Source organism: Pempheris klunzingeri, chromosome 13 (assembly GCF_042242105.1).
Source record: "Pempheris klunzingeri isolate RE-2024b chromosome 13, fPemKlu1.hap1, whole genome shotgun sequence".
Lineage (NCBI taxonomy): Eukaryota > Metazoa > Chordata > Actinopteri > Acropomatiformes > Pempheridae > Pempheris > Pempheris klunzingeri.
In genome coordinates, this window is record NC_092024.1 from 2232501 (window position 1) to 2250482 (window position 17982).

The 17982-nt window shown below is 42.4% G+C and overlaps 1 protein-coding gene across 2 annotated transcripts in view; it reads right to left on the reverse strand.

Annotated features, from left to right (window-relative positions):
- Positions 1 to 17982, reverse strand: part of ralgapa2 (Ral GTPase activating protein catalytic subunit alpha 2) — an 89651-nt gene that overhangs the window by 36805 nt on the left and 34864 nt on the right. The window contains exons 17-32 of one of the 2 annotated variants that reach the window (XM_070841910.1): positions 17138 to 17260; positions 16278 to 16363; positions 16086 to 16176; positions 15639 to 15812; positions 14544 to 14723; positions 13600 to 13793; positions 13209 to 13307; positions 12507 to 12662; positions 7915 to 8043; positions 6371 to 6499; positions 6025 to 6083; positions 5686 to 5794; positions 3790 to 3900; positions 3464 to 3532; positions 3050 to 3187; positions 474 to 651 (exon numbers count right to left, since the gene is read on the reverse strand). In XM_070841910.1, coding sequence (XP_070698011.1) covers positions 474 to 651; positions 3050 to 3187; positions 3464 to 3532; positions 3790 to 3900; positions 5686 to 5794; positions 6025 to 6083; positions 6371 to 6499; positions 7915 to 8043; positions 12507 to 12662; positions 13209 to 13307; positions 13600 to 13793; positions 14544 to 14723; positions 15639 to 15812; positions 16086 to 16176; positions 16278 to 16363; positions 17138 to 17260 — 2025 coding nt within the window. The remainder of the gene's footprint in view (positions 1 to 473; positions 652 to 3049; positions 3188 to 3463; positions 3533 to 3789; positions 3901 to 5685; positions 5795 to 6024; positions 6084 to 6370; positions 6500 to 7914; positions 8044 to 12506; positions 12663 to 13208; positions 13308 to 13599; positions 13794 to 14543; positions 14724 to 15638; positions 15813 to 16085; positions 16177 to 16277; positions 16364 to 17137; positions 17261 to 17982) is intronic. The other variant, XM_070841911.1, reaches the window with a different exon arrangement.

Sequence of the window (17982 nt, forward strand, 5' to 3'; positions counted from 1 at the left end):
CTCCTTCAAGACTGCTGGAAAACTATTCCAGGTGACGACCTCATGAAGCTGACTGAGAGGATGCCAAGAGAGCGGTCATCAAAGCAGAAGGTGTCTTTAAAGAATCTAAAATATAAAACTAATTCTGGTTTCTTAAACACTTTTTTATTTACTATATAATTCCATATGTGTTCCTTCATAGTTCTGGTGTCATCGATATTAATCTACAATGTGGAAAATAATAAAAATCAAGAAAAACCATTGAATGGTTGAATGAATGAACTTTTGACTGGCACTGTATATCCGTGGTTTGTTGGAAGTACAATATGGAGGTTAAATGATCGTGATCAGAGATACATACAGCAACCACTAACTGTTTTTACTCTCTCACACATGTATCTATACATATAGACACGTGCACGCATGCACGTGCAGCGCAATGTTGCACACAGCAGGCAGTAAAGAGGGGCATCAGGATGGCTCCACGTCCTTACCTTCAGCAACGGTGAGCAGGTTGCCGAAGTCCGCGGTGGTCGTCTGGGAGGGTGGTGGCTCGAAGCTTTTAACCTGACCCAGCATGAGGTCATAGTCAGTGGACAAGTCTGACAGACTGAGGAGGTAGTGGCTCTGTTGGGTGTGCAGGGTGGAGCCGGACACACAACAGTGCAACACCTGAGGAACAGTAGAAAAAGGGTAGGGCTTAGTGATTCTATCCAGATGAAATGTGCCGGGTAGTTTTTCGACAGTATGACAGGCACTTTGATGACTGAACTCTGATGTGTAAAGACGCTGTCGTGTTAGATATGGCGGTCTATGGTGAGACGCTGCACAGCGACACTCCTGCAGGCCTGTTCTAGCTTGACATGATCCAGGAGCATATGAAAGGGGAATATATGGTTCATTTACATCATAGGGTGTTGGAGGGAGGGAGGGAGGGAGGGAGGGAGAGGAGGACAGAAAAGAGGGTCTTTATTGCCACTAATCCATTTCTCCTGTGATGTGTGAGTGTATCGATCTACATAACAGATGGCAGAGCATCCGTTGGCAGGGCTAGATAAGGCGCACTGGGGCAGTTGATTACAGTCATTGGACAGGTTTACACTATTTGATTTAATTAAGACTTTATCCTTGTGCTCAGATCACACCACAAACACACACGGTAAGCCACACACACACAAACACACCTGTATACTGTATAATCGAAGTGGAAGCTACGTGCTGCATATGATTGGGTAAAACATATGCCTAATGTATGTAAATGAGGGGGCCTCTCATTCAGAGTCGAGCAACTTGGGTAAAGCCATGCAAAGGCTAATCCCATTCAGTGCACACATACGCTCAAACTTGGCTGAGAGACGCTCAGAGAGGCAGGCTGGCCCTGCCATCTGAAACAGTATTGTGAGTGGCAAAGTAGACAGTGTGTGGATGATTCTACTGAGCAGACCTCTGGGTGCATGGGGGAGGGATTGGAGGCTTGATGCTGAAAAGACCTGAACCAAACAGCTGCTATGCCAAAGCTCCAAAGAGGTTCCTCTGTGGAGAGGTGGAGAGACAGAAAGGGAGGGGGAAAACCCACAGCTGTGCTTGACAACTAAGTGACTGCACTTCACATAGCAACAGTTCCTGGAAGGTAACACCAATATTGTATAGATACACGAGTACGCCTAAGTACACACCAAAATCAAATAATAAAAACGCAAGCAGAGATGTACACGTGCATGCATGCACAAATGTACCTATCCTCGCTCTCTCTGACACACACACAGAAACACACACACACACACACACACACACAGAAACACACACACACACACACACACACACACGGCTGGTGCAGCTTGCTGCTGAGGCAGGGTGAGAGAGCAGATGGAGAAGCTTGAACAGAACTCCAGTAGACCAATGAGGTCTAGTGCAATGCTGCTTTTTTTTTTTATCTGCATGCTGTTGGTCACCAAAAACAGCTTTTCTAACTTTCCTCTTTATCTCAGGATGAATAGCATTACAACCTTTTCATTATCTGTGTACATGAATTGTGTTGGTTGTTCATGCCTTAAGAGTAGAACAGAGCTTTTTTAAATATGAAACTGTAATTACAGGAGGCTGAAGCATGACAAATAAAGGGACACTCCGTGTTACCTTGTCAGTGACACTGGCCAGTGATGGAATAAAAGGGAGATATTTTCTATTAGGGAAGCCATTCTCTGCTTGCTAAGGAGAATAATTAGCATCAGTGGAAATGTATAGATTTCACTCTTGATATTGCATTAATATTGTCACACCTTGTGATGCCTTGCTTAATATATTATTTCCAATGAAACCCAGAGAGCCCATGCCTTTTGTGTGCTGATAGACAACCAATCATGCCTAATTGTCTTTGCTTTCATAGCAGCTGCAGTCCCTCTCATATTAAGACATATTCCATTCAAATCTTCAGGACAAGCGTTTATAGCCTGAGCTTATCAAGTGGACAAAGGGTCCTGTTTGAATAATTGGACCATTTCTTATCAGGGGTGACATCCTCACAAAGATCTGCCATTGACCGCATCTGCCCAGACAGGAGGGAATGAATAATACCTCATTCATTTGTGCCTGAAGCTTGGCCCTCATGCTCAGGGTCAGACCATAAAATAAAGGGCTAGCGGGACGAATACAGAGAAATAGATTGAATACTGGAAACTTTTTGCCTGTTTTAAACATATGCAGTACATGCTACTACAGAGCAAGCTGTAAGGGTTTCTTCCAGACGATAAATGCCAGCCACATGCATCAGCTATGGCGGGTGCCTCCATGCTGTTGTGCCACTATAATGTTAAATGAGGCATAGTCATGAGGTCACGGTGGAGGTGAGTCTAATTAAAGTGGCAAGCCCATTTGTTGGGGTTGGGGTGGAGGTGTCAAAGCTGGAGTTATTGTGTCTGAGAGCAAAGACTGTTTGTTTCAGAAGATATTGGAAAGCAGACAGTAGTAAAAAAATAAATAAAAACAGTGGCCATCCACAGGCCTGCAAAATGTTTCTTGTAACCGATACTTTCAGCTTTTACCACCTCCAGCTGCCATTGAGGCTACCCACCCTGTAGATGTAGTCCAGGAGCGGGGCCTTGTGGGATGTGCAGTCCTCCTGCGAAGGCATGGTGATGGGTTCTAGCAGCAAATTCAGGGGAACGGCCATGCACCAGTCTAATAGGCAGAGCAGCAGCGACACCATCAACTGATGAAGCGAGAAAAAAAGAGAGAAGTTTCTTAGTTCGGTCATCCTGCATCGAAACAAAAGGGTGTAACAGAGTGAGGCAGTAGCAGAAAAACAACAGGTAATAGATGGCAGATGCAAAGACAGAAAACGTAGAGATAAAAAGGGGTAAACAGGAAAAGAGGAGAACAAATGACTTCAGCGGACACATTCCTCTGCAAATGCACCATTCCAACATGGTAGATCAAGGGCCTTTAGATCTCAGCCATTTCATGTCCCCTCCTTTCCAACATGTACCTTTTTGTCTGCTTCCACTGTTGAGTGCTCTGCGCTCGGCAACAAAAAGGCTATTGTGGCCACAAAGATCTGTGTTGGGACAAAACAAGGAGAGAGGTAATTGGATGACACACTCTTATTCATCAGCTGATTCAGAGCTGTGGTCTAAAATAGATGTGATGCCACAGGATGTAGAGTAAGTATGCATACACATGAGTATTTCCTGTAAAACTTGCACTTAAAAGCTAAAATGCCTTGATAGCAATTTCTCATCTTGCTTAAAATATCTCCACACAGGTCCCTAATGGATTTAAATGCGTGTCCGTGTGTGTGTATGTGTGTGTTACCTCAATGATTTTCTTAGGCAGAGTGGACTCCAACCTCTGGAGATGTTCCCAGTGAGAGATGAGCAGCTGAAATACGTCACAGGCCACTTGAGCCACTGCTTTGTTCCCAAACTGGACAAACAAACAGTCAAGAGGACAAGATGTCAGACAATCGGTGATGCAAAGGATTCAGCTCCTTTTAAAATAAGCAGCATGAGAATAGAGAAAAATTAGATGCTTGCTGTTATACTTTACATGTACATTAATGGAAAAATGCTTTTTATTCTGACTGCATGGACGTTGTTGCTGTGACACTTTGCACGTTAGCTCTGCCAACGAAACAACAATGCACTGAAACTCCATTCCTACTAGCTGGCTAAGTGAAGATATCCCCGGTCATCATCAGATTTTCTTGCTTCTTTTTTTTTTTTTTCTTTTTACTATAATGTGATTTTTATAGAGAGCAGTTCTACCTACTTCCACAATAGAGACAAAGCTGCTTAGAGAAACCCAAAAGGCGATTCTTCCTTTTTCTGTTTTTTTTCCATGCAACCAAATTGGTACTAGTTGGCCACCTATTTTCAAGCTAAGCAATGTGGCTGTTTAAAGCTTTGCAAAGGTAGAAATATACACAACACACATAATATTGGAGCACTGCCTGTCAGAATCGATTAAAATTATCTTAACAGAAACTACACCTTTGAAACTTTGAGCTGCTCAAATAGCTTAATGGCGAGTTAAATAATTACGATACAACACCACAGACACCAGCCACATACATACAAATCTGATGATTTTTGAATTCAGACTTCACCAGGATGATCGTTTATCCTAAACCTACCCTTGTTGGATTTGTATAATCTAAATACTGAAATTCTACAAAGGCAGGGGAACATTACTGGCCGAAGATGGGGAAAAGTTTAGGTACAGACTGACTGTGAGAAAATTTGTGCGCAATTTCACTTAAATTTAGCTTTTCAGTTACTCTGCATATAATCAGCATAATTTCATTTCCACTTCAAAACATGGCTCATTTTCTCTACACTCATTGAAGGAAAGAATTGAGCTGTTGACAATTTTCTTTCAAATGTGGATTTCTTCAATGATTTGAAATTCTTTGTGGAGAAATAGAATTTCCCATTTCTTCCAGCTGAATGCCTCTCAACATGTAACAAGGGCAGACAATGTGGGGAGTGCAGAAATGGCCAAACACAAAAAGGGGCCCTGAGAGTTCAGCACCTGCTTTTAGAAAAGAGACTCTCAGTGCCACTCTTCCCCCTAGATCCCCCATCCAGCCTATACCCTCTATTTTGGGGCTGGCTGAGTCTGTGTGTCAAGTTGTACAGGGGAGTGATTACTGCTCCATTAGAGGAGGGGGGGTTGCTCGAGCAGGAAGCTGGGAGATGTAGCTGCTTAAATTGGCCCACATCTACTGAGTGCGAGCAGCCTGGAAATTACGCCACCGCCCCAAACCCTTTTCCATGAGGGAAAAAAAAAAAAAAAAACAGCCTCCAGTGGTTCTCTGCATCTCTTCACTCTGCGAGAAAAAGAGGGCTCTTCCAAAATATACCCATGAGTCACATCACTGGACATGTTTTATTCTCACACTTTTTGTCCACTCACTATGTTGAAATTGTTCTGCAGTCCTTTTATGTGATCAACTATCATTTTTGTCAGAGCTTAGAGCTAAACACTGTGGGGCTTGTGGGGTAGAACAACAAAAAACCTGTGATAAAATCCCGGCTTTCTGCATCTAACGTTTGATGACAATGTAGCAAACAGCGATTTATTCTCTGTTCCAAATTTTTGCCAAAGTGCACTTTATAAATCGGAGTGTACACATAAGTAAGCGAATATCAAACTGCAAATGCATATAGAACGCAACGAAGATTCCTCGCCTCTGGAAGTGCCACTGACCTTTAGTGTTACTCCGAGAACATTGACGGCATCTTTAACTTGGTGGTGGATGTTCTTTTGCATCAGCTCCTCACACACCCACAGACCCAGACTGCACACAGCAATGCACCTGATTGACAGAAGTTAGAATACTACTCAAAGACCAAAAAATACATAATTATGTGAAAAGCAGAGTTTTTATTATGGTTAGTAAGCACTCTGTATCCATTAGGTTTTACATTTCCATTACGCATGCAGGCATATGTTAAACGCATTTATATCGAATTAATAACATAAATGGAGAGCAAACACAACATTAGACATAATAAAAACAAGCATCGCCAATATTTCCAATCATACCTGGCTCCTTCACAGTGCTCCTTCGTTGCTGTCTCTAGCAGGATGTTGACCAGATAATCCTAAAATGCAAAAGCAACGTGTTCTCAAATTATAATCTAGGCGACTCACGCTAATATTTGTAAAAATCTGTTTAAAATGTTTTTATTGTGATTCATTCATTCATTGTGATATTTTGGGAGTCAAGCTGATTCATTCTTAAAATGTTCCCATTTTGGGTGGAAATGTGTAAAAGCTTTATATTTCTCCACATACTGCAGGTGACTAATCCACGATACAGTGACCGGTTTTTGTTTTTAAATGTCATTACAGCATGTATCCAGTACAGTACAGCATGTCGACCACTTACCTTGATGCCCTCATTGCAAACAACGATGTCATCAGAACCAGGCACACACTGGAGCACAGGTATCTGGAGGTAAAGGTTGGGGAAACACACGAGGGAGCCCAGGATTGTCTGAGCCTCCATCCTTGGAGCCTGGCAGAGATGAGGAAAAAAATACAGAGAAACACACAACATGCTGTCATTAATTCCCTGAAGCTACATGAAAACAACCCACTTCCAGGAAACAGGAAGGTCACTATCCAGGGAAAAAGGATTGGACGGATCCAGCAGAACTAATTGGGTCTTCATTCATGATTCTGCTGATGTTCAGCAGAATCTCTTGACACGTGGTAGGCGTTGGACAACAAAATGACTGATGAAATGTGCAATGACTACAGCTCTAATGCAGATTGTACATCTTGTTGAACTTGTTGAGCTGCTATTACCCTGAAAACAGACAATAAATCTTTGTTGGGAGATAGGAAATTAACTGGCAACCAAAACAGTAAGAATCACAAGATAGTGACCCAGGAAACTGCAGAAAATGTCACACAATTTAGAGAAACAAAAGTCAGTCGACACTAACTTGTCCACATTTAGCTTTAAATCTGCTCACTGGTTAACAGGAAGAGGTCTTATTGGTCTGTCAGCGTGGTTTCTAGTTAATGATACAAATTTGGCCACAATCATGTGAAATGTTGCATCACAAGCCTGTGAATGTACATCAGCACACAAACTGCACGCCATACTTGGCACCATCACCCCTTCGCATTGGTTTTATGGCAGAGGCGACAATGCCTACTGTGTTTAAAGACCATAATGACTGTGAACACAATTCATTAAACACGTCACGTCATATTAACACTTAAAATGTGATGCTCTTATGCTTTTAATCAAACATATTTCTGTTCAGTCCATCTGACTAATCCCAGCCATTTACTCATTTAATCTGTAATTAACTGGTCATGTCTTTCAAATACAGCTGCTGGCTTATGAGCTAAAGATTTGTACATTGAAATCAAGCACAACATCACATTGAAGATAGTTTTGTGTCAATTGTGCAATAAATTTGTTCAAAAAGATGGAGGAATAATCATGATGAATAATTCTATGGCAAGGCTGGGCTAAAAGTATTTTCATTTTAGTCATAGTTCCACAGTCCCATATTTAGGTACAAACAAACAAAAAGAGGGTTATGTTTTTTCATTCTTGATTTTCTTGCAAGTGAAAGAAACATTTGTACTATTTTGTCCCTCAGATTCTCTTTTATTACAACAAGAATTCATAAAATTGTTTGAATTTTCCAATGTCAAAACGTAAGCAAGTGAATGCGACAGTCACTGAAGACCAACAAATATCAGAAAGAAATCTAGTTTTGCAATTTGTTGACGTTTCTTTAAATTTTTACTTTGCACATTTAGTTACGGATGCTGACAATTTTTCAGTGAAAGTTCCAAGGAATTTTAAATGTGTGGGATACTTAACGACTCCTTCTAGTTATTGGAAACTTTCTTAAAATTGCAGTTTGATTTCCATGCAAACTCTGAATGTTAAAAGCGTGCGAGTACCTCTGAGGAGCCGGAGCTGAGAACGCAGGCAGCAGCAGTGATGAAATCTCCAACAAGCATGCTGAAGCCCGGCAGGCCGAGGAAGAAGAACCGGGGAGAGCAGGAGCGTGTGATTGTGTTCAAAACATCCTGATGACAAGCATGAACACAAACACAAATGTTAATAGGAGGCAAACGGTCATTTCAAGATTGATATTTATGTAATTAGACATCAACAACCGACTTGACATGATACAGGAATAGATTGGATTTTTGTACTAGGTAATAAGCACGAGGTCTTGTTGTTGTGGGTGGAGGGAAAGTGGAAATATTTTGTAAATGGGCCACCTTCTGCGAGACGTGGCTGGGAGAAAGCTTTTTCCTCCAACAGGTAGGATAAGCATTTTAAGTGTGTTGAGGAAAGTAAGGCACTCAACAGTACATGTCACTTAAGGACAGAAAAAAAAACAGAGTGGGAAAGAAAGACAGGGTGAGAGAGAGAGAGAGAGAGAGAGAGAGCGAGGGAGAGAGAGATAGGCAGCAGATGGATTGTTCACAGAGGATAAGAGGGAGAACAAAAGACCTCAACTTTCATGAGTCACATGTATATACACACACAAGCAAACCTGTAATTAAAGCCAGACTCAAGGTATTGTTTTGCTGAGGTACAGGCGGCTTTGTGGCAGATGGGTGCTCTTTCAACATTGACATATGCTGTACTGCAGAGCGCTCTGTACAAACTGCTCAAGTATGTACAGTGTAAAACCATGCTGGACAAGAGCATGAAAAGCTGGGAACAGGTTTTCCATGCTATATTTAGATGGTGAAGCTGCAGCAAAGAGGGTGATTTAGTTTCCTCTCGAAACTATCGAATATTTATTTTATCTTATTTTATTTTATATATATATATATATATATATAAAAATAAATATTCGAATTTTGAAGAAAAACAAATATCAAAAGCAAAAAACATATTGGTAATAGAATGTAGTGTCTCATTAAGGGGGAAAGATTATTCTCTTTCTTATCTGAGACATGCTGCATGCGTGCGCGTGTGTGTGTGTGTGTGTGTGTGTATTTGTGTACAAAGGCAAGGTCCAGGCTAGAAACACCTGCTTTCTTGGCCATAAACTTTTGTCAATCAGACAGTTCAAACATCAGCCTGCTTCTAGCTGAACCGAAGGGCACCTTAGCAAACATACATGCACACAGTTTCTTTCTCAGTCCACACACACACGATGTACCATCTATCAATCTGTGACATTAATCATCTGAAGCTTTGGTACACAGGGAATGCAGGTGAACAAAAGAGGAATAGAATAAACACGCAGAGGCAATAAGTAGGAAGTCAAACCAACACGATGCACTGCATGTGGAAAATTGGTAGGAAGAGCTTTAGGATTGAGGACCCATTTTACCCTCATTTTGCTGGTAATTGACCTCTGAAGCATAATGTGCACTGCAGTCAGAGGTAATTAGCATGCACCAAACTGTTGCTTGATTGCCTGAAATGAGCATTTTAGAGGAAGCCACAAATGTAGAATGCAAAGTGTTTTCTATTGTATGTGTAAGTAGAGGGAACCTTGTTTGAGGTGTGTGTATAGAAATGGGAATTGAGCCCCGCGTGTGGCTCTGTGTTGGCAGTGGCAATGGCCCCTGCATCAACAAAAGGTGCATTAACGTAACTCTGAATAGAGCTGCGTCAGACCTTTTCATTTGGCCTCATCTCCAGGAAAGCACCCACTGTCCACCTGCTGGCCCTTGGGGTGACGGGGTTCAGGTCGGTATTACATCCCTCCGCGCAACACTAGAACATTTTTGTCTCATTTACGTTTCATAAACGTGGACATTTCCAGTTTAATGTAGGCCAGATTTCCTGTTGCAATTCAGCACCACTATCAACACTATGAATATCTGGGGTTTTCCCTTCACGGGCTGTTAGAGAGGGTTATGACCCACCTGCACAACTACAAGGTGAGAAGTTTAATCAACAGCCACGTTTGTGGCTTCGGGATCAACTGTCACATTTAAATCTGGAAGTATATCAATTCTGCAAGAGACCATTTTTCCAGACCATTCCTTTACTTAGACCAAGACTAAGCAAAGGAATAATGGAATAAATACAGTTTTGCTCTGGAAGCACAGATGTTTAAGTGTAAATGCATTACTGATATCACTATACTATACTGCACAAAATACGCCGTTGACTACTGCAGTCCAGACAGTAGACCCATTAGATGGATTACTGCTGTTGTGCTATGGCCATGCTGTTGTGAGATTGGTGACCAGGGAATGACAAACAGGACAATAGCCCTGACCTTGGTACTCTGTCAGTTGGAAGGAGGAACTGTCACAAACAAACATTAATAGGAGGCAAACAGCCATTTCAAGACTGATATTTATGTAATTAGACATCAACAATCGACTTGACTTGATACAGGAATAGACTGGATTTTTGTACTTGTATCTTGTTTTTGTGGGTGGAGGGAAAGGGGAAATATTTTGTAAAGGGGCCACCTTCTGAGAGACGTGGATGGGAGAAAGCTTTTTCCTCCGACAGGTAGGATAAGCATTTTAATCCTTCAGAGTCTGGGGTAAAACAGCGTTTTTTACTACTTTTCATTTTCCCTTTGTGTTTCCCATTAAAACTGCTTAGCTTGTCTTTCTTTGTGTCTTTCTTTTCAGCACAACCTCACCTATGTGATTCTACAAGTATTTATTTATTTTGACATAATATATGGACACACTGTATGTAAAAGTGCGAAAGAAACACAAAATCCGAGCAGGAACTAGTTGGATCTTTGGAGGAGCGGGGGTCTGCGCGGACACCTCCTCTCCTTCGTCTTCACGCGCAGCATCCACTTCATCCTCTGAAAGGAGTCTTCCTCAGAATCACAACGTTCTTCCCCAGATTCAGCATCTTCTAACTCGTAGAAGAGCTGTAGTGTGCGACTTCGGCTCTTCATAACTTTAGTCTTAATAGGGCGATCGACAAAATTCAAACACTTGTAAAAAGTTTGAAGTGTCCGCTTTCCAACAGTCTTTGAACTGAGCACCTGCGTGCTTGTGTCACAGCTTTACGTTTTCAAACGTGCGACATGTGACTTTGACACCGTGTGGCGGTCCTAGACTCTGAAGGGTTAAGTATGTTGGAAAGAGAATCCCTCCGAAGGACCTGTCATTTTCCTCTGAGCTCAGTTGAATTTGATGATGAGGATTTACACTGGGATTTCCCGTGGTCTATAAAACATGGCTATTTAAGGTTGATTTTAGTACTTGATGAACAGAAAATGTAAGCCTGTAGGCTAGAGTATTGTAAGATACACATGAATAGTACATACTGTATGTTAACACCAAAATGAAACACAACCATTATTTTTAATTCACTAATTGCACATGCACTTCCTATATATGATTTGCAGACCAGCCAGCACTAATGGCTATTTAATCATGTGATCCAATCGAAAAAATCCAATTGAATAAAAAAAAAAAGTGTATATACATATATATTATAAAGTATGTTTATTTTTCTTTTTTGGGTGGGGTGGGGGTTGGGAGTAAGAGAGGAAGGAGGAGGGGGAGAGTAAGAGCCACTTTCTTATGTTAAGCAGGCGTGCGGCTGTCCTCTATTGTGTGGCGTGAGGACTCTTTTCTCTGGCCAATTTGAGCATGCTTCAGTGGCCAGCCTGGCTCTGGCCCCCCGACGCATTATACAGAGCCACAACAAAAGCAGGAGAATGTTGCCTCGTCCCTCAGTGTGCCCCCCTCATTGCTCTACTCTACACTACGTTCCCCAGGCTCCCCTCCCGCTCCTTCACACACACTTGCATACACACAGGCGGGCAGGCCGGCCAGCCTTCTCTGGGCCCCTGGCCGACGTGTCAGTCTAACGGAGCGCGACAGACGTCAATCCTTAATTAATCACGTATACGCGGCAGGGGCTCAAAACATTATTTAACGACATGGAAAACATTCTAATAAGCTTGTCGCACTGCCAAGGCGCAATAGAAACCCAGCCAGGAGGGCATACACACACACACACACACACATACACATGCATCCAGCACCCCCCCCCCCACACACACACACACTTTTATCCCTGTCCTTTGTTTTGGGGGACTCCATTCATCTCCACTCAGCTTCGTCTGGAAGGAATGGAGCTAGGCCAGATTTAGATATGAGGAAGGGTGTGGCTAAAGGAGGTGGAAGATGCCAAAACACAGAAGCATACTTCATCCACCACTGGTTGGCATGCCGTTTTCAACATTACCAGATGAAATGAATCGCAGAGCACCTAAAACACCCCTGTCCTCACTCATGCCACTTCCAGTCTTCATGTTGATCCTAAATATTAGTAAAAAGAACTGGCACTGGACACTCGATAAGCCAAGGTTTTGCCTGACGTCACATTGAGAACTAACAGGTGAATATGAATCATTGAGTCCATCACACAGGAAAAAATAAATGACAAATTGGCATCTACAAACCATCATCCTCCTGTTCTTGAACGGGGCCAATGCATGTACATCGCATGAGTTTGACTGGTGCGCCATCTAGTGGTGAAAAAAGTACAACTGGCACCCCCAACGTAGGTGCTACCTTTCTGGCCGTACCTGGTCGTTGCTGGTGATGCCCTTGTGCATGACGTGGTAGAGGTGCACTAAGAAATCACTGTTGGGGAGTACATCCTGGTGCCTGGTCATCATCTCACAGATCAGCTTGTAGGCCTGAAGCTTGCCAGCTTTGTACTCGGCGGGCAGCATGGTGGCCTGTGGTGGGGAGGGAGACCCTGAGGTCAGTATCATAATGAGGGGTTGAAGGCTCTGACATGTTTAATGCTACATTTTGCCTTTGTTTTTCTGTGACTGAAACTCGTCACCACTGGAATCAGTTGCAACCAGTGTGAATTTAATGTGACCACGGTCGGTGTTTTCCATCAAGCCGGGAAAGTACACATTTTGAGTTTGACTTTAATATGCAATATTCTTGTTTTTATGGCTTTGCTAAAACAGCATGATTAGATTCTGCTAATTCAATTGTGTATTTAGTCACAGCATCTGCCGCTGCTAAAGCTAGCCATAACCCAGCTTTGTTAATTCATTTTTGCTGCTGCTGGAAATGTAATTAAATTGCTACCTCAGCATTAGAGGATTCTCCTAGGGAGACACCTACCAGATATTAACATCAGTTGATGAAAACACATTGATGGACTTGGAACAAGTGAAATACAAGCAGAGTCATAATGATCAATCCAAAGCATGTTCACTGAACAGTTTTCTGAACATTGTCTGATGTGTCTTATGCATTGTTGATACCCTAAAGAGCCAGGAGGCCAGCATTCGTAGAGGAGGGATGAAGGCAGGCTGGGGAGGAGAGGACTGGTTGTCCACACTGATCCCCAGATTGTCCCGGATCTGTAAGCACAAGTTCACTTTCAGTCAACTAACGTAACCACCATGCATAATCTCCTTAATAACCTCTGTTCTAAACCACTATATCCATTTGCAGATTATCTGTCAGTTCATTTCATCAACATAATTAGTTCATCAAAACACGCCTGCTTTATATGCAAAGAGCACTTAAAACAATCACTCATCCCTTTATAGTAGGTCATACATAGCACTCTTTGTTAGACTGGGTATACAGCATTTACATTTTTCAGATAATGACAAAATATGTCATAAGATGTTTGCTTCTCCATTTTACCTTTGCCAGCTTGTGCCAGAGCTCATAAAGATAGGAGAAGACCTTGGCATGGATTTTGGGGCAGCGGATGCAGTTGACATCTCCCAGGATACCCAAAATCCTCCTCCACAGGACGAAAGCTGAATCAGCATGCCAACCAGTCAGGGTCCCACCCGCTATGATGCTGACGTCATCAGCTAGACACTCACTACTGTCTGTATGGTCAGAGAGAGAGTTCGGGGTGGTTTGGGTTAGAGAATAAGTCATTTGGTAACACCTACACTTGTAACTGCAGACATCCAATACAAAGTGAACAAAATTTTATTTTACACAGGATATGGGTTTCAGTCAACAAATGAAGAACTCTGTAAAAAAATTTAATTAAATTTTGAGACAAGTCTGTAATACATAAAAGATTACTGTCATTGTTCAAGCAGTTGTTGACCAAGTTGTTAGTCTCTCTGTGCATTTTCCCAAATGCAAACAAGCACTAAGATCTTTGTCCACTGAAACTGATCAAAGCACTAAACCGCTTTTGGGAAAGAGGCACAAGCCACATGCATCATCCAAACAAATTCAGGTTGAATTGTAGGAGGACAGGGCCACCTAGTGGGCAGAAGAGGAACAATGGGGAGTAGAGGGAGTTCAGGTCTGGACAAGAAAGAAATGGAGAGTGTGTGCGGCAGATATGAGGTGATTATTTACTTTGCAAAATGTAGCGAAATGAGTTTCCCACTCTTTCAGCGAAATGCTGTACACAATTAACTTTAGAATGTTGTGTCTTCAATTGAGTATGTGAACAGGATCTGCCGTGTGGGAGAATGAGAAATGAAACAAGCAAACACGGGTAAGTGTAATGTAAGCAAAGGAGGTCGAGGTAAGGCTGAAAAATATAGAGCATGGAGAGTCAATGGTAAATAAGGACTCTATGGTCTATATGATGAGTAGCAGCTGGGGAGCAGTACCCAAGTGGTGTGGCATGTGTAAGACAGACTGATGCATGGTGTCGTCCAGGGGGCAGTCCCGTGGGCACTCTGTGTGCACCAGCAGGGCCGGTGAGGCGGGCGGGTTCTGGGGGTAGTGGTAGTGGTTGTGGTGGTGGTAAGACGGGGGTGCAGAGTGGGGAGGGAGGGCACACTCAGGACCTAAAAATGACAAGGGGAAAGGGATAAAATTGGGTTTGAGGAAGGGGGCATAGGGACAAAGGGAGAGTGACAACTGCATGATGATCACCATGCAGGACGTCATGGACAGAAGTTCACGTACAAGGGTGGGAACCGGCATGTCTCCATCAGTAATGATAGAGGGGGGAGGCGGGAGGCAGTAAAACTAAAAGCTGAGGGGTTTAATGAAGGAAATATCTTGATTATTTTCCTATAAAAAGAAAAATAACTACCACTAACAAATATTGCCATTCTGCCTACATCAATCTGACCACAAGTCACCTTCACAAAATTCACAATGCACAAACACACAAGCTGTTAGCCACTTTAAAAGACACACTGGTTTAACCAGAGCGGTACTGTAGCAGGTACTGACAAGCAGGTCAGGTCTCCTCAGTGGGTCACTCTACCTGGCCATGTCCAGATAATGCACACCTAAAATGGAGCAGCAGACCCGCTGAACTCATTCTACTGTCATTACTGAATACAATTATGTAACTGACACCAAACCAAACATTTTAAAAAGCCAAAGAAAAGACAGATTGTATATATATTTAGCTTCTCACTGGCCAATTCATCTAACTGCCCTCAGTAACTTCTATACTGCATCTTCTTTGTCTGCTTAAGGCTAAGAGCTCATCTAGCATTATTTGGTCTAATTCACAACAGGTTATGTTACATCACCCTGGTATATACAGTAAGTATATAATCCTGTACTAATCCTTCTCCGGATCGCAGCACAATAGTCCCGCTTTGAAGTCTTGGTCAGCCTATATACCCTGAAGGGTGCCTGTATAGATGCCTGTAATAAATTGTAAAAGACATTAACATCTGGAATAAATACTCGGTCAAAGTCTGTTTTCGGTGCTCAGGGTGAGTTCTTATCAGTCCCAGTACCTGCTAGAGCCTCATTGTGGCTGAGCAGCAAACTGCCCTGGCTCTGGGGGTCAGTTGTCACATCCATGTGGGCTGACTGTGTGGACTGCGTATCAGCTTCTTCATCAAAGGCCTGCCAGGTGACCTCAGCTTCATTGAGGTAGCCGTTTGACGTCTCACTGCTTATACTCTCACCTGGGTAGGGTGGGTGAATGAGGTGGAAAAAGGGAATAAAAAGAGGATGCTTAATACAGAGAGGTATGAGATGGAAGCTACCGGCTATGTAAGGAAAACTAGCGGCCTGTGCAAAGAGTGGGCTTTAATTGATGCTTCGCTATTCGATTTAACTGATAAATCTAAAATCCACAAACAGCAATTCATCACGTAGAAGATGAAATACATGTTAAAACACAGCTATATCACAGTGATTCTTATTTTGGACAAATGCTTAGTGATGTAATCTCTAACTTTTCTCTCTGAGCTTGGCTCTCGTGTAGCTCGTGTGTCCCTCAGCATTGCACTCTGTCTCAGCTGGACTGCTGCTCTGCCGAATGAGGATCTAGAAATACAGAAGCAAACATTAAAGAAGAGACACTTGTAGGGAGAAATCTCATTTCATTACTTTGTCATAATACTATAGTACAAGATGATTCCTCTCACCACTGGTGGCTCATTGCTCTCTCTCCTCCCCTCAGACGTCCTGCTATCAGAGCCACAGGAAGTAGGGGAGTACTCTCTCTTCTGGGCTGAAGTGCAGCAGAAGATATTATAAATATCAAAATTAATCTTAAAAAACTTTAATCGCTTCACTACTACCTTTATGTCCTTGACTTTGATTGGAAAGACAAATTATTTTTAGAGTTCCTTTTTAATATCCGGCCAGAGACAACGGATAAAAATTTGTCTTCAAGTCTAACTCTGGCTCATTTACAGTTCCTTTTTTCTGCTGATTAATGAGCATCGTCCCTGTCAAATAAACTAGTACAACAGATGAATACGTCAAAAACACATCAAATCCACAAATGCCTTGTTTCCCCGTATCCTCTCTTTATATCCAGTCAACCTAACAAAGACATGCAGAGATCCATAATAAATCTTTAATTTCATATATAAAACTGAGTCAGCAGATGTCATATCTCAACATACTGTATATTCTAAAATGCATAATAAAGACTAGCCTCAGATTCTAGACTCCAGTCTAAAACTATTCCACTGGCCTATACACCATTAACATCTGACCCAATGTCAACAAAAAGTGAACATAAAAGGCTTGACAAAGATTGGAATTTATTGCCATGCTATTGCATTGGATTGTCCTAAATTGCCGAGGGTGTGATTAATAAAATGGCAACTAAAGTGAACTTGTTCCCAGTTCCCAGATGGTTTACACCTAGCTCAGCAGAATCCATCCTCAATACAATCCCAATGTGAAGCCAAGGGTGTAATTTCAGTCAAGACAAGAAATATTAAGAAGAAGGTGAAGCGCGGGCCATTAAAATGAAGTTTGCGTTTGCATATACCTGGTGAAGTGTCAGACATTTGTTGGGTGATGTCTGAGGTGCTGCTGCTACGTGGCAGAGGGCTTTCCCCGCCTCCCAGCTCCTCCTCTCCCCCACATTCAGACAGCTGACACTCCTCCACATCTGACACACAGGAGAAAAGAAGACGTGTAGTTAGTTATATGGATAAACAATGAGATGTGTCATTTGTTGTTTTTTAGGGAGTTGAAGACACAGCATTGACACATTCATCAGAATATTGGAGAGACATTAGGACATGCACACATGCAGTGGTGATGCATACACACACTCTGGTTATAGACTGTATTCCTACACATGTCAGGGCTGCCCAAGAGATTTTTAAAATTTTCAATGAGTAAGCACAAGACAGTCCTTAAGTTTGTGTTAAAACATAAACCTCTCTGCTCCAAATACTGTCACAACACACACAGAAAGTGGCAGAATATGACAGGCAGCGACAGATGGATGGTCAGGGCAGGGCGGAGGTCACAAACACTCAAACACATGGAACTCTCAGAATACACTTTACCTGAGAGTCTGTGAGAGCAAGCAGAATTACCAGAAGAGATACCAGGCAAGAAAGAGCTCACAGTGTGGAGCAGCATAGGAACGCTTTTAGTAGTGGGCAAAGCCTCGTATAGATGAACACAGTTGCTGATGGACTGGCTTCGCTTAGCTTCCATCAGGGAAAAGGAAAGAAGGGGAAAAAGAAGACAGTGGAAACAGAAAAAGAGTTAAAGGGAATAAGACAGTATTCAATAACAGCAAAGTACAGAGTGTTTCAAACCATAGAGACATTCCTGATCAGGAAAGCAGAGTAAATAAAGTGAAGCACAACCAGAGTC